This window comes from Molothrus ater, chromosome 5, assembly GCF_012460135.2.
Source record: "Molothrus ater isolate BHLD 08-10-18 breed brown headed cowbird chromosome 5, BPBGC_Mater_1.1, whole genome shotgun sequence".
In the NCBI taxonomy this organism is placed as follows: Eukaryota; Metazoa; Chordata; class Aves; order Passeriformes; family Icteridae; genus Molothrus; species Molothrus ater.
In genome coordinates, this window is record NC_050482.2 from 59,108,018 (window position 1) to 59,129,181 (window position 21,164).

Below are 21,164 nucleotides of genomic sequence, written 5' to 3' on the forward strand. Positions count from 1 at the left end.
GCAAAATGAAATTATGGTTCATGTCCTAAGTTCCCAATTCCTGGGAAGAACAGCCCTATTCACGTTGTTACGAGGTTGAAAAGAGCAGAGAAGAAAAAGAACAAAGCAGAGAGATCTGTCACTGCAGCCTTCCCAGCCTCCCTTCCTTGCCAGCATTTTCTTTAGGGGAATGCAAGAGGGTACCTGAGCTTGTCTGCAATGAAGATCACCCTCCTTTCCAGCAGCAAGGAGGCAAAGACTCTGCTCAGGTGCCGCACGCTCAGGGAGGTGAACAAGGACTCAAAATCAACGTGCTCCAGCCTGGAGTCGAGGGGCCGCCGCAGCTCGATGACCTGGGGGGGACAAAAGGAACACAGCTGAGCTCCTGGTGCCACCCAGAGTGTGCCAAGCAAGGACCCAGCAGGTATTTTCAGAGCCAGCAGCCCTTACTGACTGCTGGTGAGCACCACAGAGCAGTAAGTCCTCAACCACAGTCCTTCCAAAGGCCTCCCATAAATCCTTCTTCCAGATGAAGAGAATCCAGAGTCCACTCCAATAGGCACAGCATGAGATCAACCACAAGTTCTTCCCACTGGACTGAGGACAGCGAGCTCTTCATAAGGAGGAAAACTAGTTTGTGTCCAGCTAGGAGTGGTTTTCAGGCTTCTGGTATTCAGGCAGCAGAATGTCATGGAGCCTTTCAAATCTACACTCTGACTTTTACAGTTAGGATTTATTTATTTTTTACTGCAAGAATCTGGATGCCTAACCTCCTGACCATAAATTTTTTATATCAGTTACAGACAAGAGCAGCCTGTGGGTATTTTTCTTTGTTCATATCTACTTAAATAATGCCTGTCATAGCACCTTAGCACTTCATACTCCTTATCTTAGACAGATGCTTATCTAAATTGTTTTTGAAAGCCTCCAACACCACACATTTCATAAATCCCACAAGAAAATTACTCTAGTTCTGAACTACCCTCACCAACACCAAGCCTGCAGCTGAAACATGTCAGTGGCAAATTACTTCAATTACTTGTTGTCTTACTCTCAGTACACACTGAGAGCAACTGGTCACATTCCTCTCTGCAGGAAACTTCTTGTGTATTGAAAGGTTATCACGTGTCTTCCTTTGTCTTTTGTTTTCTATATTAAGTAAACAATTTTCTCAAGCTTTGCCTGTACTTTCTAGACCACTTAGTAAACAGAACTATCCTTCTGGGGCTTTCTCCTAGTGGGTGCATGTTTTGGAAAACAATACTCCAAAGAAAATACCATCAACACTGGAAAGCAGAAAATTTGCTTTCCTTTATTATTCATCCCTTCACTTGCTTTCACAATGAAGGATTTTGTCTCAATAATACCACACTGTTACTTTTGCTCACTTTATGGCCCATTGTACCACCAGATCCTTCTCTGAAGTACCGTTGCTCAGTCAGTTATTTTTCATGTTGTATTGGACTACTTCTTTCTTCCTCTCAGCATTTTGCTCTTGTCCATATTGAATTTCCCATCAGATTTTCCATTTACAGAATCACAGAATCATATAATCATTTAGACTGGAAAAGATCTCTAAGATCATTGAGTCCAGCTGATCACCACCATGACAACTAGACCACAGTGCCACATCCAGTCATTTCTTGAACACTTGAACATGTTTCTTGAATTCAGGGGAGTGGGGCACTTTGACTTTTAATCCCTTACTCTCCAAAGTGCCTGCCCCCATCCCAGTGCTGTACTGTGTAAATGTGGAGTTTATGCCATCAATCTGATAATTAATGAACAGAATCCCAGACACAAACCAGCCACAACATTCTCACAGCACACCACTGGGACTTTGCTCCTCCAGCACACATTTTTAACCAGCTTTGCATGTTCTCTGCAGTAATGTCATTTAGTTGGGACTGTTTCCAGTTGGGTTAAGGAGAATGTCATCATGTAGTGCTCTGCTGAAAGCCTGCAGACACAAGTTTATCAACTTGCTCTCCTTCCTCCCTCTCACATTCAAGCATACCAGGCCCTGCACCAAGTATGGCCAAAACTACCTTCAATTTGTCTCCCTCCATCCCCCCACAGCCCTTCAATGCCATGCCCTAAAGCTCTGTACTCTTAAAACCCTCCTGCTGTCCTCACACCACATTGTGTGAGATGCAACACAGATCCTCACCTCCACACTGTGAAAATGCCATTCTCAAAGGCTGCAACATTACCCTGGTGTGGTTTCAAGGATTTTCTGACATGATCCACACAAACAGAGGTTCTGTATTAAGGGTGCTGGAGCACATTGTTCGAACCTGACATTAGGAAGTTAAGTGTGGTGTCCTTGAGCAGATCCAAGGTCATATGCTGCTGTCTGTGCCTCCTGGCCTCAAGGCCAATGTCCTGGTTCCTTTTGCTATATTAGGCTGTGTGCTTACATTCATTTTTACCATTGGATTTCCATTTTGATTCTGAGTCACTGAAGTCTCCATACCATCCCCTCTGGTGCCCTGTTTTACCCCCCAGCTTCCCCCCACAGCTGACAGATCATCTGTACTTGAAGATCCCCAGTGCTATGCCATGGCCCCAACTTTCAGTTGCTAGTCCTGCACCATTTGCTGGCCTGTCTCCCTTTCTCTAGGAAGTGTCTTTACCTCTGTTCCTGAGCCTGGCAAGAAGTTCTTGACTGTAATGGTCCTGCCCAGAGCTGGGAAAGGTGCCTCCATGACACTCCTCATGAGAGGCTGCACCAGGGCTGGAGAAATGCCCCGTCTCTTCTCAACCTCATCCAAAATCTGAAATAAAGGCATGAAGACACAAAAACATGCAAATCAGGAGGAGGGAGATAACACCAGGAATGAAGTGCACCAACATATATCTATGTCCTCTCCTTAATCCAGTATTGACAAGGAGCTGTGTATCAAAAGAAAGAAGGCAAAAGGTGCAACTGAAGACCCTGGAGTTCTTTTATCAGAAGAAACACAACTCCAGTGAAAGCTGAAAATTTGCAAACTCCCCACTACACATTTTAACCTCTCTTGCATTCTGGAAGTTGTGCTGAAGGAAGTAGACAAGAGCTGACAATCTAGTTTTCCTATTAACTGTGCTTTTGCTAGGTTCTGGAATTAGCATGTGGTTGCCTCACCAAATCTTTCAGATCCTTTCTTCAGCTATCAGCTTCCCTGATCCCCATTCATTCACATGCTGGCTTCACTCTCAGGTCCCTCTTCACCTACAGCACAAATTCCCTCTCTTTCTCCCCCCTCACCTTAGAGAAGAGATTGAAGCATCCAAGGCGACTCACAATGCAGTAAACTTCTGGAAGACGCTTCCCTTTTCCACTGGGCTTTCAAGACAAACACAAACACACACACACAAAAACCAAGGAAATGTCAGAGTTATAACTACTGCAAAGATAGAGTGACTGGTCTCTTAGTTGTCCATCTCACTGGCTGGCTCAGAAACTGGCAGGCATTTGACAGTATGGTGATGATGACAGCCTGGCTCAACCCTGGTACACCAGAAAGGGAGGAGAAATGGGCACATCCATAGTGTGGTCCCAGCTTACCTAAATCAAATGACAAAGGCAGAGATCTGATCTGATCTACAGAGACGACTCTGAACCTACAGGACCAGCACAGGTTTAGACAACTGTTTAATAGGTATCCAAACCTAAAGAGGATAAACCCTGTCTTCAGCTTCAGGGGTGAAACAACAGTCCATGGCCATGCTAAAGTGCTGGTGCAAGGAAAATGCAAGAGAGTTATGTCTGGAGTGGAGGATGGGACATAGAGAGGGACTTTGGCACTGAACAGAAGAGAGCAAATCTGCTCTGTTGCCGCTCTTTTCATTCCACACTGAAAGAGAAGAGCAGCAGCCTTCCACTTTCCAGAATGGGTGCCAGTAACACCAACCCCACAGAAGGCTGCACCACTAGGAAAAGGAAAAGACTCAGGGATAATTACCAGCAGCCTCCTACAATACCCAAATCGCCTGCTTCCATCTTCCCCCGTCAGGACAAATGAGAATGTCTCACTGCAGAAAGAGAAACCAGAAGGACAAGATACCCATCAGCCTCATTACCAGTCCCAGACATACAAATCCAATAAACCCCCACAATTTCTGAATTTCCTATACATCCCTCTCAGAGTTCTGCCCAATCTTCTATGGTAACAGCTCTTGCATTTAATTAGCTTGATACAGAAATCTGTTTCTCATGAGTCAGGATACAAAGTACAGTACTTACCTGGCAAATTGATGGATGGGGGCCCAGTCCTTTGCATCAGGGAAGCAAAACTGGGGAATAGCTTTCAACTGATCTTCTGCCTCACGCATGAATTTGAACGAGCGCTCAAGCTAGCAGAACAGAGAGAAGGAATGTTTCCAATTAGTCATGTGGGGATGGAATGACTTCAAATATTTTTCCTGTGACAAATGAAGAGGTGATGACAGAGGCTAAGCTTCTGCCTGGAAGATATTAAAATTTCTGTGATTTTGGCTCACCTAATCTTTAGATATCTCAAGGTAACTCTGTGCCCCCAATTCCACTAAGGCCTGTGTCTGCAGCACCTGCCTCTGCTATATTGTGCCTCTAATCTGGGACACACCTTCCAGCAAGGGGAAAGAGAACTGAAGTCTGAGGGGAGCTCTGGTCATATCCCATTTACAAACACTCTGTCACACTGGCTCTGTGTTTCTCCCATTCCTCCTTCCCCATTTTGAGCTAAGCTATCACTGAAAGCTGCTCCTTCTCTTTCAGAACATGTATCTTCTCCCAGCCATCAGTTATCTTTAGAGGAAAGGGTGAGAAAGGGAATAGCTACATAAAGTCATAGCCAAGGGCAGCAAAAGATCTAAATCAGCTGTTCTTCCAGGAGCGAGCAATACCATGACAATTCTCAGGCAGTGACTGAAGCCCTCCCACCATCTTCAGTGTCCCTCAATGCTGACACAGCAGAGGGTCACTGACACAACACGTGCTCAACAGAGAAGCTGCAGCTCCTCCAGCGATCCAAGTGCCGCACGCAACCCGAGACAGACCTTCAGTGGGAACTGCTGGGTGACCTCAGGGATGTAGGCAGCCCCAGCCTGCTTCTTGTGCAGCGACACTACGACAAAGTACTCGAAGAGCTGCCTCTCCTGGTACTCGATCAGGTCCCGCTCCAGGGTCTGGTAACGCGGCGCTTGCTTCAGCCGCGACTTCACGTGCACCAGGCGCTGGCTGTGAGCTGCAGGAACACACAGAGAGCCTGGCTTGCTCTGGCTCTGCACGGACTGAGGGATGAACCTGAAATCACCTCACTGCACTGGCTTTCTCAGTGGAAAGCTTCTTTTGGAAGCTGCACTATAAATATTGACAGAGATGGCCCATAATATCGTGCCATCACCCTGAAGAACTTTGGCAGCAGAAGGATTTCATGGATAGCTTTTACAGCCCAAGCTGAGATCCATGTAGGACATGATGCAACAGATAATGTCCAGCCACTCATCCTAGCACTCATTTATGCACTTTTCAAAGCCAGCACACTGAGGTGATTGACCACCTTTGTCCAGAGGAGGCTGTGGGCAGCAATCCCCAGGGTTTTACAAGACCAGCACCTGGGTCAGGCCAGGGCTGTACTGTCTGAGTAATGCTGGGGACTCCCAGCTCCAGCACACAGGCTGGGCTGTAGGCCAGCAACAGAAAACATAAGAAAAGAGGTGCCAGTGAAAAATGCTGGCTCATGCCAGTTCTTCCTGTGCCTAAATTTAATCTCTCAGTGCCATGCATCTACAAGTTCACCAAGACAATGGGAAAACAAGCAAGCTGTAGCTGCAACACACACATGAGCCATGGGACAATAAACATTGCAGCATGGAAAGTAATGAAAAGTTGCCTGCTGAGAAGAGACCAGATGAAATTCCCTGAGACCACCCCCTGCTTCATTTTACAGTTGCATCCCAAATTAAATCTCCATGATGTCTCCCTTATCCCTGCTACAAAAGAAAGAAAGAATTAACTACAAGTAGAGACTCCAGCACATTCTCACAGCTTTGCTTTCTGGGAAGGTGGGTGGCAATGCAACTTTTTGATGGAAACAACCACCACAGAGATGCTATAGGAACTCCAATTCATAAGAAATCTACTTGGGAGACAGGACTTCCTGAGAGATGGGATATACTTGTTCATCTTTTGTCCAGTAAAGTTGTGCCACTCACGGACTATTCCAGACAATGAAATTTAAGGCAATCTTGAGGTGCCTCTCAAATCAGAAAGTGTAACAAACCCTGAGCAGTTAAGGCCCTGGAAAGATGGCTTAGAGTTCTTTTTCTTGTCACCTACTATGTTATTTGCTCTAGGGCTGTAAAGCTTTCAGAAGTGCTTTCTGTTGCATCAGGGATTTAAAAGGAGCAGTGTCACAGCAATGCTGAGTGCTTCTGAAAAGCTTGCTTAAGATCTGCACTGTTTATATTCTAAAGATACCAGAATTTTACTGCTGTCATCATGGCAGAGTTTGTCTTTCAAGATTTTTCCTTTCTGAGGGTCACCACTTCCAGCTCTGCCATCCAACCTCATGATTTACTGTGTCTCAGATTATGTACAGTGACTTGCATGCAGAGGCACCTGGCTGGTGTGGTTGATGTGGTACACAAAATGTACAAAGTCCCAAATGCAAGAGACTTACTAAATCATCTCACTTCCTATTTAAAAATAGGGAAGTCAACAGTTCAACAAGGCATAAAGCAGAATAAAGCTGTAGTTAGAGCAAACAGCAAGTGCCAGAGCTCCTGTTCACACTTATGCAGACTTGCATAGTCACTTAGACCCAGGTCTGGATCTGGATATTGTCCAGAGCCCAGTGCTGTTGGATTTGAGGTGACTTCATATGATCTCCATCATCCTCTCTCCAGGGAGTTCTGAGCTGCAGTTACAGAGAAACACAGGATGATGCACATGATTCACTATGGCAACCAGCAGCAGGCAAGAGTTCAAGTCTTCCTGGCCACATCTACACTGCCTGTCTCAGCTAAATGTGAACATGCTCTGTATTTTCACAACATTTCAGGAGGGCTGTGAATATAATTTCTGCACCATCCAGGTGCAAACCCTCTCTCCTGTCTCCAGCCTAGCCTTAGAACCTGTCAAAAGGTAGGCACTGGCAGCAATTTTCAGCTTGCTCTTGCTAACATAGCAATACAGATAAAAGATTTCAATGCAGATGAAAGCAAGAGCATACAGTAGTTCTTGGGTGGGAAGCTGTGCTCACAAGAGGGAATTCAGCCTGAGCTTTCACTTCTAAATCCTGCAGGAGGGTGAGAATGAGCACTCCCACTCACAATGCATGGTGGCTGACACAGCTCATTGCCTGTCTTTTCAGCTTGGAACTGAACTGACCTGCTATCCAGATCTGATGTGCATGTGAGTCAGGAAACTTTGGAATGTGAGGGAGTTTCCATCTTGCATTCTAACTCTGCCAGGATTTTAAATGTGCCCCACAAATTCCCAAAAGACAGCAACATCCCCAGAATGTGCAGGGGCTAATTACCAGTACAAGGTTTCAGGAGAGTATTTTGGAGACCAGTACACCAAATAATCCTACAAGAGTGAAGAAAGAAATGTAGTGCTTTATCCCAAACCAGCCAGTTCAGGAGAGTTTAACCAGCAATAAATCACATAGTGCCACTCTGTTTTCCTAGCTAGGCAGTCTGGCTGGTGGCTTTTCTCCCACAATAAGCATGTGCTGAGGTGTCTGGACATCCAGTGCCATGCAACACTGCTTCTGCCAGTCTGGTCACACATTTCGGACTCTGCAATTAGAGAAATCTCACTGTATTTCCTCAGTGTCCAATACTCCTCTTGGAAAGTCAGGCAACAAGGAGCTTTGATGGGAGCTGGAAGAGATGTTTGGTTTGGGCTCCTGTAGCCCTCTGCCCATGGATTTTCTCCTGCAGCATTGAGATCTCCATGTTCTCCTGTGTTCCATGCAGAAACAAGGTCCTTCTCCAAAGGTAGGACACAGAGGAGAGATCCTGTCCTAGGAGCTCAGAGCAGAGTTCATCAGGAGCCATTTGCTCTCTCCACACATTTGCCTTACCTTTCAGCTTCTCTTCAGTGTCACTGTCTGATTCACTGTTTTCATCTGTAACTAGGAAAAAAAAAAAAAGAAAGTAAGGGGAAGATGAATTAAGGAAAGTCTATTTATAGCTGTGCATTTCTTATCACTGGCATGAGAAAGCTGGGACTGGCAACTTCAGGGGGAAGCAGTTTAGGTTCCAAGGGTCTTGTTCTTTCAAGGGTGCACATACCCACACATATTCAGCTTACCAGCTCTGGTATCTTCCCATTCATTCAGGGATAAAACACCCAAACCAACATCAAAATCAATTTTGCACAGCCAGAAGAGTTGCACAAAGAATAAAATGCCAGAACAGTATTTTATTCAAATCTGTATAAGCACAACACCAAGGTAAAATACTCATTAATATGCAGTAATTTCTGGGACATGGGATAAAACCAAGAAAAGAAACAAACAAACAAAAAAAATTGTCAGGCTGAATCAGATTCAAGGTCTATATTGTCCAATGATCTATTTCTCTGAATGATGCTATAGGCAGGGGTACAAAAAGTCTGGGATGCTTTCCCTGAAAGTTCATATAAACATTCTCTTCCACCCTGTGGCTGTCTATGCTTTATGAAATAGGATAAACAGTAACAAATAATTGTGGGAAACAAATAGAGGTGGTCACCTTCTGCTGGATATTAAAGTGTTTTGGAAAAACATCCTGTGTTGGAAAGACATAATCTTAATTTTTATTGAGATGAGATGCTTAAAAGCAATTTCTCTGAAGTGTCAGAATGCTTTGGGCAAGTTGTTAATTGACAGTGGGAGGCTGAAAGTCTCAATCCTGCTATGATGGAGATGGTCTTACAGTCAATTGCAGAAACCCGGATTCCCAACTGAGGCTATTTGTTTATTGGGATGGTGAAAGAACCAGGGCTGTTCCAAAATCTCCTGTCTTCCATTGGACAGTTCACTGAAGTGACACATTCCCACAAAATATTTTGAACTCAACAAATCAGAGTTTTTGGACAGAACATTCCTCTCCATAGCTTCCAGCATGTTCCAGAAATAAACATCAAAAAGAGGGGACATGTTTGGGGTGACCTATAAGGTTATCATGCAAAGCCATGGACTGAAAATGAAGCAAGAAAAACAGAAAACTTCCATTTTAACCAAAGGGCAGAGGAACAGCCCTTATCTTACAAAAAAAAAAAAAAAAGAGGGAAAAGTGGAAATCCCAACTCAACCTTAGTCTGGACTGGATGAAGCGCTAGAAAGGGTCACATAAACCACTAAGGCAGTCTAAAGTCCAGAGCAGGTCCTCAGAAAATCTTAGAGGAATGATGATGTGAAGCTCTTTACCTTTCCCTGAATTGCTCTCTGTAGACTGTGACAGTCTCTTGACACGTTTCTTTCCCCTCCGTGCCTCGTAAATGGCATTGATTTTCAACACCAGCTGCTCAGCAAACACACAAACAAACAAGGTTAACTTCTTCCCCAGGCAAGAAACTGAGTTAGAATTTTATGCAAAGTGCTCTTTATCCCAACCTTGGCCATAGTGAAACTGTTCCCTTGATGGTGCAGGAGGCACAATTCCCAGGATCTATGCTGTGCTGCCCGTGCTCACTCTGGTACAGCAGAGCCCAGGGGAACAAACCCTGCTGAAAGGCCACACCTGAATGCACTTCCACACTGTGCAGCTGTATCAGCTACACAGAGTCCACCTCTCCATACTCCATGGCAGCACCAGAGGGTCCCTTGGCAACCTGTGCTGGTCTGCAGGGTTGGAAGCAGAAAACTGGCTGGAGGATGACTGAAGAAATTGAGAAGGATGGAGGCCAGTGATACTGAAATATTTTACACCAGTGGTTTCCTTTGCAAATCCTGTAACCCCTGTGCTCCCAGCTGGTCAAGAGAGAGGATCTATCAGTGTTGGGCAGTGCTGGGTTCAGTGGCTCATTCAGTGCCTCTGGTCTCCCTGTCCATTCCTGAAGGGGAGGGGAATTGCAGCAGAGCCATGCCAGGCTTCCTGCCTGAGCAGACCTGCCTCCTTCTCAAGGTGCCAGGCAGGAGCAGTGGGATATGGCCACAGCATTCAGATTTATTCCATAAATAATTGGAATAAAGTCAGATTCCAGATTTACATCCACACATGTCTTGTGAGCTCAAGGTAAGACAGGCCCACCACCTACTTGGTCAGGCAACTTTGAACACAAATACAGAAGTGGGAGGCAGGATGCTCTGATGTGGAAGTGCAGCCTTCACCCAGATGCCCAGCTCAAGCCTCAGGTGATGCTGCCCTTGACAAGCAAACCTCAGTTCTGACCTGGCTCTGCAAGACTGCTCAGTGGCACTGTGGGGTAAACAAACACTTGGAATCCTCTCTTCAATTGACATAAAAGTATGTGTGAACACACAGACAGAGCTCAAGCCCATGCACAGATGTGAAGACATACTGGGAAAGAAACCCTAAATATTTGCAGTCTTTGGCTCATTCCTGAAAGGCTGAGGCACACAGAGGGGGCATTCAAAAATCAGATATGCAAACATGAACACAGATCTGGCAACCAGGAAACAAAGAAGATACACAAACACATCCCTTTTTCCCCAAATGCAAACTGTGGGTTTGGAAAAAAATCACCACAGACTGTCCCTGGTAGCCTCTGCTTGTCCTGCAAAGACCGGGATAAGCAACTGTGTTTTTATAACTGTGTTTTTGAAACATTCAATAGATAGACTGCTGCCAAACCTCATTTGGATTGAATACACATCCTGCCAGATCTGAAAGAAAATAAAATTTAAATGGAGTAATGCTGTATCCAAGTAAGAAATAGGAAGTGTTGCTGCCGAAAATGCTCATAACTGCAGACAAGTCCTCTGTCATTATGTTCATTGCTCACCTACAGTCACACCTTAAATTATAAACAGCCAGTGCATCAATCAGAACAAGCAAAGAACAGCAGATTTCCAGGAGGAAAAAAACACACAACACACAGACAATTTCTGACTGTCCCATCCAGGAAGCACAGAAGGAAGTACGATGGGGTACATCTTCTGCAAAATATGAACTGCTTCTTTCCTCTCTGACATACTTCAATTTCTATCCCAAAATTACAATGCTTTTTTTTTTTCTTATTATGAAACCTCAGATGGAAAAATAACTTCTTTGAAAGGTGCAGACATGTTTGTGTGTCTTCTCCTTCAGGCAGAAAGGGGGTTAAGCAAAAGTCAAGTCAACAGCTGGGACAGCAGCTACCTTGCAGAAATGCCACACACTGGAAACTAAAGAAAACCTGGTCTCATACTCACATTCCTGCCTGGAAGAAGCCAAACAAAAAAGCCAAAGCCCTAAACTTACCTTGGGAATCTTCCTTCTCCTCTTGCCATTCTGAGAGTCTCCCAAGGAGAAGAAGGTGTCATCTGGACTGCTGGGGGTTGAGGGAGGGCTGACCTTGGATGGTGAGCCAGTCCCATCCCGGCTCAGTTTCCGTATGTCCGGCAGTTTGAAACTCCGCCGCTCCGAGTTTTGCCGGAAAAACGTGGGTTTGGAAAGCAACTGGATATGGAGAAGAAGGAATCAATGACCACAGAACCTCATGGGTCTTTACTCCATTGCTTACACTTCATATCAGTAAATCCAGCCACAGCACTCAGTTGTCAAAACAGCCTGAGAGTGCCCACAGATTTGTGCACATGCAAGAAACCATGCAGCTGCCAGGCTACATCTTGGCCAGCAATTTAACCAGCCCAATTCATTCCAAAACAGAACACAAGCTCAGGGGTTGGCCAAGAAGGTATTGCTCCAGTGTGGAAAAAAATCTCCCAGGATTTGGGTAATCCAGAGGCTGGGCTTGTAAACAGGACAAGACTAACCAACCAACCACAGGCATTTGGGATAAGGAGCAGCTAGCCAGGAGGGACAGAGAAACAGTGAGAGCAGGCAAAAAGCACTGTCAGTATGGCTGCCTTTGACAGGAGCCAGAATCAGATAGTTCAAAGGGTACAAGAGATGCTGTTAGACAATTATGGAGACTGATTTCCTCCTAAACTCATTAGCAAGTTTGGTGGGAGTACAACAGAAGATGTTTAAGTAGCAGAGTGAAGTCCCTAAAGTCTCTGACCAAAAATAGAAGTAGGAAGCTAAGCTCCAGATAAAGAAGGGGCAAACTACTTTTCACCAGAAAGATGCTCAATAACAACACTTTTTATCTTCTCCTACAGAATTCCCAGTAGTTCTGACAAGGTAAATTGCACCTTTTGTGGGAAGAGTATCTGCACTGCCAGAGGATGTATCTGGCTCTAAGAAGTGTGGGAGAGAGTTATCCAGCCTAGTTCTGAACAATTCGCAGCAGCACTGTGCCTGTAGCTGAGGCAGCACCACAATCTGCCTCCACCAGCAGACACACTCAGCAGTTATTAGTCACACCAATTAATCCATTCAAGTTAGCTCAGGTGTCTCTGGATTTGGCAGAAGATGCTCAGGTCACAAAAATATTTGCCACCTACAGAGAAGTCATGTAAAAATGAGGCTGTAAGGAGTCTTTGCACTGAAGAATCCCATTCTGCAGCAGGGATATGAGCTGCTACATCTATAGTAGTCCTGAAAGTTCGTCCAGAGCCATTCCCCATCACTGCAGCCTGGCCAGGCTTTCCACAGGATGAATGCTGCAGCTGCAAACCCATCAGCTGCCAAGAGAGCTGCAGCATTTCTTTTCTGACTGATGCAGATCAGGGCTTTTAGACACCAAAGCACAGCAGAGTAACACAATGACTCCTGTTCAGCTCTCCTGCTGGAACAGTATCTCTGGTGAAAGGCATTCCTGTGCAGCACTGCAGCCCCCTTTCCACAGCACATGTGGGAAATCTGGGTGCATGGGTGACTGCAAATCTCTGAGGGAGATCAGCCTCATCCCAACACTGACACACGTGGCCTCTTGCTGCTCTAGACCTATCTAGCAACAAGGAGAATGGATTGGGAACCACAGAACAATTTTCACTGAATTATCCAAAGACACCTTAGTTGCTGATTAAGCTGGTTGGAAAAGAGCAGCATGTCAAGGAACGCTGCACATAAAACTTCTGAAAATGTTGGATAACAGCTCTAATCATAGGTGTTACTTGGAAAGCATGAGAAAACCCTTTGGCCAGGAAAGCTGTGTTTAGATCCCTGCTATCCACTCTGGACCCATTTATTGCCAAGATGACTTTGGCTGTCATCCCTGCTGTCCTAGCTTGGATTATCTAAACTGGCAACATGAATCAACCAAAGCAGCTTGGGAGGCTGAGAGAGCAGGGCTGCCCTTGGTAAACCCTGAGCTCTGAGCAGGAGGTGCCAATCAAAGCTTTACCTCTTCTTTTGCTTCCATGGACAAGGAGGAAAAAGGCCCCAAGCTGTGAGCTGGGCTGTGCTGGGGACACTCTTCTAGCACTAGCTCTCCACCCAGGGGACTGGCACTGCCTTACTTACCAGCAAATTGTCTCATGGAGAGAGCAAAAAAGGCTCCTGGGGGGTGGGGGGTGTGCTGCAGAGGCACCTGGGCTCCAGCATGGGCAGACTGCACTGCCCAGGACACTGAGACAAGGCTACTGCAGGCCTTGATTACCCAAATACTTCCATGCCCTCTTTGAGGGGAGGAAGGTCTTCCCACACCACCAGGGAAGGCAATCCTGGAGTGAAAAAAAAAGTGAAAGCAAACAAACTATTTATGTAAGGGAATGCTGGTTTGTTTTTTTACCTCCCTGAAGGGCAGTAAATCCCCTCTTATCACACTGTACTCTGAGGCAAAAGACATAAAGGAAAAATCCCTAACATGAAGGTGTTCGCTTTTTCCACACAGGACCTGGATTTCACTCAAAAACTTTCTGGAGCAGAAGAGGTGGCCACTTGAATCCAAGCACCTTTGTGGGAGTCCCTGGTACAGAAGAGGTGGGGGATGCTGGGAAGGTCAGGACACATTTCTTCCCCAAACAGCGGCTGTTGGTCTCGATGTCTTCATAAGGGTTTTCCTTTGAGGGTGGATCTGCAGCAAAAAGCCAAAAGCAAAAGATTCTAAGGTTGCAAAAAATCTCTGAGGTTTGCCATAAAAATCCGTTTAGGGATCCCCTGATCTTCTCCCACCTCCCACATCAGACATAAAGACCTGTTCTCAAGCATTCCTGCAATTGCTTCATTCTCTCCATAACCCTGGAAGTCCAGCTGCTTGCTGGGCAGTGTCCAAACCCTGACACAGACAAATGCAGCCACAGAAACATATCACAGATATTACAGATGGAAAAGACCCTGCAAACCCTCAAGTTCATTTTCCTGCATCCAAAAGAGCTGTGATGTCCTCATGCATATTAGTTCGTAACTACATTTCCTTCTTTCCAGACCCCTGCTTGGAGTCCCTCAATGAAACTGTGAGCTGAAGCTGTGCATGAAGGTCCTCTCTCTGTTTAAGCCCCACATTTAGGGGATGACATCTGGTCACCCCTTACTTGGGGTTGAAGTGATGCCTTGCTCTTGGGCTGACTGCAGGAAGATTTAATCCACACTCTGGACATGGATATCTATCACACAATCCAAGATTTCAAACATATCTACCTATCATGGAGACCTCAATCTCACATGCTGTACTTTAGAAAGAAGGAAGGATTAAGCCACTCAAAGTCAGGATGCTCCTCCCCTGGAGAAGGATGGGGGGAGGGCATGTGGCACACAGCCCACGCCTCTGAAGTAGATGTAGATTCCTTTCTTCCCAGTAATTCTGGAGATGAGGCACACAACTAATTTGAGTTTTGAACACCCAAAATGATATGTAATGAACTTCTTATATCCACTCTTCAGCAGTACTAGGGAATGTAAACCTAAGTGTGTTCACAAAGAGCACAACTCTGACAAAGCAGGTTGTGACATCTCTACCCAAGCAGCTAAGAAACCACTGACAAAGGCTTAGCCCAAGCATCTGCACAGGGAAATGATATGTTATGAGCCTTGTCTCTTCACTGCCCTCATTTCACATCCCAGTGGGCAGCTGGGACTTGAAGCAACTGCCTTCCTCTTACTGTCACATAATGTTGGCTCAGAGTAAAGACTGGAAGCCAGGGGTGCTGCACGCTGCTGCAGCAGGACCAGTAATAGCTGTGGGATCTGTTTGACTGGTGCACTCCCACCTGCCTGCCCAGCTGGGGCAGGAGTGCAGCTGAACTCTTCAGACAAGGACAGAAACCCAAGTCTTTCCCAGCACTGTCCTCTCCAGTAGCTGGTGGCACCCAGTGCTCCAGCAGGGAACCCAAATTCACCATGCAGAAGGCAAGAGGGTGTGACACCAGCAAGGCAAGCCTGCACTCACACTTGGTCAGCAAACATTCTCCTGTCCCTGAAACTGGCTCCACTTTCTCATTTCAATGGCCTCTTTCAGTATTGAAAATGTACTTCAGTTGTCATGCAAATGGGGAGATTGGAGAAAAAAAGAACAAGCTTGGATTCTGCTGCTTGTCCCATCCTCAAGACAAGTCCAATTAGCTTCAGCCTAGAAGAAAGAACACAATTTCCCTCTTTTTTACAAATAAACCTTGTTATCCATCAGCCAGCTTCCAATATTCCAGGAAGCAATGGTGAACAGGGGAAAAGAGGGTGCATGAAGGAAATCTATGTGACTTGCTGGGAATTGGAACAACCATCCCAGCAGCAGCTGAACTCCCCCTAAGTCACACATATGAGTGTGTGTATGTGTGTGCTTGCACATCCTGATGGGCACATGTGATTGTCTGTGGGCAGCAGCAGTGTCCTGTGGCTGAAGTCTTGCTTCCCCCTCCACTGGTGAGGTTTTCACATGATGTTTGTCTTGTGGATTAAACTTGTCTGTGAAAAACAAAACTGCAGCTTTTTGAGTTGTCCCCATCCTCCCCTTTTCCCAAGCTTCCATGGTAACACCACCAGGATTGCAGGAACCATCTGACTCCAGGCAAGGCTTTAACATGCAGCATGAAAACAAAAAACAAACATGCTCTATTAGCCGACAATTACCTATAACTTTGTTTTCTTCTAATCTTTGCAAGTAAAAGCTGGAGGGGAGAGGAACTTCAGGCTGATATTTGAGTTCCCTGCACACTTGGGACATGGGGGTGTGCTTGTGTTTGAATAGATGGATTTGCCTTCACAGCCACTCTGTAATGCTATCCATGTTATTCCAGCTGACAAGGTGACCCTTACTCAGTGGTTTCTGAGACCTCCCATCATGCCCCAACACAAAACCCCACAGCAGCTGCTTAGACACTCCCTGTTCCTTTGGCCCCCCAAGAGAAGAGAAGAAAAAAAGCAAACACAAGGCTCTTAGCTCCACAAATGAGGCCAAAAGCTTAAAAAATGTCAGAAAGGATGGATTAGAATGGCCTTGTCTGCCATTAGCCTCAAAGGAACACGATTCCTTTCAGAGTCCTTCCTCACTAAGTATGATCAGATTTTATTCATATCAAAATAATAATGCCTGGCCTGCTCCTGAGAAAGTGCAGCTCCTCCTATGCCCAACAACCACAGAGCACCTTTGAAGGATTACAGCAGCATGGCAAGAGCTGATGCAGCTATTCCCTTCCTAATCTGCTGACCTCTGCCAAGAGATTTGTACAGCACCAGCCTACAGCTACTAAAACTCATTAAAGCTTTTTCAAGGGGGACACTTCTATGTTCCATCAAAGGCCACATAACTCACAATATTAAAAAAACACTATATAAATGGAGAGGGTTACAGGAAATAGTCTTTAAAATGGCATTGATCTGACACTGAAGTTAGAGAACTAAATAAAACTCAATTTCAAAGAGCGTGGGACCCAGTTTCTTAATTGCAATGGTACCTGAAGCCATACACAGTCCTATTCCTGAGCTGTGGAATTGAATTCAAGGCTGTGTTTTCAGACTGCTCGCATTATCTCAGCAGTGACAAAATCACCACAATGGACAGATCAGAGCTGTGAGAACTAATCCACAGGACAAAAGGAAGGCAGAGAAGATATGCCAGCAAAAAATAAAAGCTGCTTCCCATATGCCTCAGGTTTATCTTTGAAGCTGATGAGCTTTGAAGTCCCCTGTCCATTTTTCTTATTACTTGCCAATAATATGTGCAAAATGGGTCCTGGTTTACATTTGGATATAAACACACTTTATTCAGCACCTCTGCTGAATGCCTGTTGACCAGGAGTCCCTGCTGCTCAGGACTGGCAGGCAGCACCCTCCCCTGTGCAGGGTTCCTACCCAGGATGTCTTCATAGACGTTCTCCTCAGATAAAGTGCGTGTGAGGGCCAGCTTGGTCTGCGCGTACCAATCCACCCGGCCGTGCTCGGATGAGGACTGCAGCAAGTCTTCAAACTCATAGGATTTCCTGCACCATGGAGGGGGGGAGGAGGGGCAGAGAGGAGAGTGATGCAGTTAACCAGCATTTATAACCAAATTACAGCTAATTCACTTCTCCAAAGTGAGACACAGCTGGCAAAATAAATCGCTGAGAACGTTTGGCTGCGTCATCCCAAACAAAGCATGAAAAAGCAATACTGAGATTGGCTGTTTTTATCAGGCATTTAGGGGTGCCACAGATAATCTGGGTTGTTATGGCAATAGCACACTGTGGAGATGCAAGTGTGAAATGGCACATCCTGGAACACTGCACAGAACACTAGGACATGAGAGGTCCCATTTACAGCACAGATCCCACCCATGAAAAGTGTAAGAGGGCCCCAAAATCAGCTCTCTGAGCAGCAGAGAAAAACAAAACTTGCTTGTGGAATGGTAGGAAGGGTAAAACTGCCCTCCATGAGCAAACCTAGTAAGTTTTGATTTCCTTTCTGCAAGTGAGCCAGGAACTTTTAAGTGACAATTTATCCAGAGGGCATTAGAAAAGCTGTGTACTTTATGTTCTCCACCCCAAAAATGTGTGACAATCATGTAGGAGGGGAAAAAAGGCAAACAAGCACTCCAGAAGAATATACACACGTCAGATTCACTGAGGTTTACTATGGACAGTGAAAATGCTGCACTAGAGACTAGAGATTATCATTCCAAACACTGTTCCAGACCAGCTGTGGTCATTGTGTAATTAAGCAGAGTTTCTCCTACGAAAACCAAAACAAAACCCCAAATCCCTCAATTTTAGGCTTGAAGGTTAAGCCATGTAATACAGTGACCTTAAATCTGCCATAACTTATCTCTCCACAGTTACCCTGTGGAGCAGTGCTGGCCACTCATACATTCTCAGAGACATGACTGAGTGCTGATTATGCTGGAGATTCTGAGCAAAAAGGGAAGGTTTGTCTCTCTCAGAGAAAGATGGGAAGGTGGGACTCCCCCATGAAGACCAACACCTCCACGAAACACATCCCCAGTACCTGTGGTCAGCATTGTTCTTGTGCTTCCCGCTCCAGAGCCTCCTGCTGACAGCTGATGGGGGAGGAGAGGAAGGCAGAGGAGGGGGAGGAATGGATGGCAGAGGGGGTAAGTTTCTTTTATTCCTAACTGCTGGCACCCAGTCCTCTTCCCCCTCATGTTTGAAAGTCCGCCGAGGCTTGGGCAGTGGGTTGATGAAGGGCTTCTTCTCTGGCACCCCTGGCTCTGTGTACACATTCTCCACCGTGCAGTGCTTGGATTTCACATGAGAAGTTCTTATCTCTTCTAGAGTCCCAAAAATCGGCTCACTGATGTCAGAGTCCACACCAAGATGCCTTTTGTTGAGCTCAGCCCCACACACACCCTCATGGCCCTCAGGAGCAGCGTGTCCTTGTGCTGCCTTCTCCTGCAAGCACTGTGGGGAATAGTAAGTACCAGGCAGCTGTGGCTGCAGCTCTGCTGAGCCATCTTTCAAAGCCTTCTCTAGCTTCTTGACCTGACTAAGCACTGAAACATTCTCCTTCTGGACCTCCCACTTCCCACCTTTCACTTCCTTGCATTTTCCAGGGCTGAACTCCATTTCCTCATCCTTCTGCGCTTCCCCTTTTTGCTCTGCTGCCTGCCCTGTGCCTTTCTGAGCTCCTGCTTTCCGCTCATTCTCTTTGCCTGCCCCTTTGCACTCCAGTTCCCAGCTCATAAGTCTCTTGGTCTCTGTTTTCCTTGTCACCAGTGGTTCCCCACTCATCTTCTCAGTTACACAAGGCATCTTGGGCTCCTCTTTAACTCCTGCCTCCTCCTCCCTGCGAGGAGCAGACTGCGTTTCCTTTTTCCCTTCCCATTCTGAAATTTTGTCCTTGATGCTGAAGGACTTATTCCTCAAGCCAATTTTTCCAGGTGACCGTGTATTCTGAGTGCCTCCTATCTGTCTCCTGATGATTTTATTGTTTTCTTTGACATTCAGATCCACAGATGGGTCACTGATGATCATTTTAGGACTAAGCATGTTCTGCTGAAAGCAGTCGAGCCTTGGATCCAGCATCAAGTTCTCCAAGGCTCCCAGTGGGTTCTTCACCACAGAAAAAACTGGTTCAGCTTCAGGTGTTGAACCCAGGGCAACAGAGGAACCTTCAGAACATTTCTCACTCAAAAATCCACACAAAGGTTTTTCTAATTCCTTCACAGCTGCTGTATTGTTTTTATCTGCAAGCTTGATCCTGCATATCAAAGGCAAAAAGGAAAGAAATATTCACTGCCATTGCTCATCCTTGATTTAGTTCATCAGCTCCTCAAGCTTTACTCATAAAGGTGATGGCAGAGGATGCTCAAACCAAGCACTTGACATGGGCCTAAAGGGGAAGATGCTCAGGGAAAGGTCCTTCTAGCCAGAACATGCTGCCCTTCTCTCGTTAAAACCAAGATGAGGTTGGAAACGGAGCCTTCCTCTGTGGAAGAAGTAAGCCGCAGGTTAGAGAGGTATTTTTTGAACATCAGACATGCTGATACCAATGAGAGCTTCACCAATGTGTGTGTGTGTGTGTGTGTGTGTGCGTGCAGAAGTGCAGCAGAGCTTTGGACATCATCAGGCATTAAGCAAACAAATGCAAAATGGACCACCTGCAAACAACAGCAAAATTACTGCTGTTACACAGAGGAGAAAGCATATGGTACAGCTGGCATTCCTGCAGTGCCTGCTCAGAGGATCTCTCTCAGTCCATCCTAATATTCCCCAAAAGCATATTGATGCCCAAAGATTGCACTTTTATTATTCCATTTGTATGGGCTCCACCATCCCAGTCCACACATGCACTTAGCCCCCACATGCACTCAGGTACACTCCCACAGCACCCAGAAACCATTCAACATTCTCAGATTAAACATCTTCACTGTTTGGGGCCAAAGTGCAACAAAAATTCCAAATATACTTAGTCTAGAGATTTCCAAGTGTGTGATACCGCAGTATCAATGCTGTGATATTTTGTCAATATCCTGCCGAACAAGCAGTTATTCCAACACAAAATGTTTCTGAACTGAAAAACTTGACTATGTCTTTGAGGTTTGCCTGGGCTTGGGAAAGAGCACCAAGGCAACAAAAGATAATTACTGGGATGCAAACCCATATAATTAGTCCCATTTAATCACAATCCCAACATTAAGATTCAACTTGGGAAATTGTCCCATTAACTTAAATGGCTCAATTGTGCCTCTTTCAGAACTTAGCAGCCTTGTAGAAGCATCCCTGGGGATACCGTGTGTGCTGTCAGGCCTGGAGCTTTGTCCTGCAGCTAAGCAGTGCTGGCAGCCATTGCAGACTCAATTGTGGTGCAAACTGGGTCTGGGACAGGTTTTGGAGAGGAAACAGGACTGAGACACACCTGCTCTTCCTCAGCCTCACAGATACTTCACTCCTGGCTGGGCAGTGACACTGCTCTGGTTAAGAGCTGGTGCTGTGAGCACCACCAGCTTTCCCAGCTCAGGCATCACAGTGCCATGGTGGTTGGACCTCAGAGCAGAAGGGATCCTGCAATGGGGGGGGGACTCTGAGGAGTCTCCAGGCTTAGAGACTTCCAGTGCAGGCCGGGCAAACATTGGCAGAGATATCATCAGCACAAGTGGTCTTGCCTTGGGGCAGACCTTTTCCAGCACTGTGAGTCTGGAACACTAGAAGTCTGACTGGATGATTTAACACACAGAATCACAAGATGGGACCTATGGGGTGTGTTTTAATGTGGGAGCAGAGAGGACAGAAGGTTTCCTTCCTTTGGTTTCCTTTGTGTTGGGGACAATAAAGACAAGCAAAGCACAGTGG

At 45.9% G+C, this 21,164-nt stretch overlaps 1 protein-coding gene across 5 annotated transcripts in view; it reads right to left on the bottom strand.

The window, feature by feature from the left end:
• DENND2A (DENN domain containing 2A) overlaps positions 1 to 21,164 on the bottom strand; it is a 57,888-nt gene that overhangs the window by 13,781 nt on the left and 22,943 nt on the right. The window contains exons 3-15 of one of the 5 annotated variants that reach the window (XM_036405011.2): positions 18,361 to 19,572; positions 17,233 to 17,360; positions 13,902 to 14,023; positions 11,362 to 11,559; positions 9,366 to 9,459; positions 8,037 to 8,081; positions 7,771 to 7,833; positions 5,002 to 5,189; positions 4,208 to 4,317; positions 3,927 to 3,996; positions 3,230 to 3,307; positions 2,616 to 2,756; positions 184 to 332 (exon numbers count right to left, since the gene is read on the bottom strand). In XM_036405011.2, the coding sequence (XP_036260904.1) occupies positions 184 to 332; positions 2,616 to 2,756; positions 3,230 to 3,307; positions 3,927 to 3,996; positions 4,208 to 4,317; positions 5,002 to 5,189; positions 7,771 to 7,833; positions 8,037 to 8,081; positions 9,366 to 9,459; positions 11,362 to 11,559; positions 13,902 to 14,023; positions 17,233 to 17,360; positions 18,361 to 19,572 (2,598 nt within the window). Of the gene's footprint in view, positions 1 to 183; positions 333 to 2,615; positions 2,757 to 3,229; positions 3,308 to 3,926; positions 3,997 to 4,207; positions 4,318 to 5,001; positions 5,190 to 7,770; positions 7,834 to 8,036; positions 8,088 to 9,365; positions 9,460 to 11,361; positions 11,560 to 13,901; positions 14,024 to 17,232; positions 17,361 to 18,360; positions 19,801 to 21,164 lie in introns of all 5 variants that reach the window. The other 4 variants (XM_036405010.2, XM_036405015.1, XM_036405014.2 and 1 more) reach the window with 4 other exon arrangements.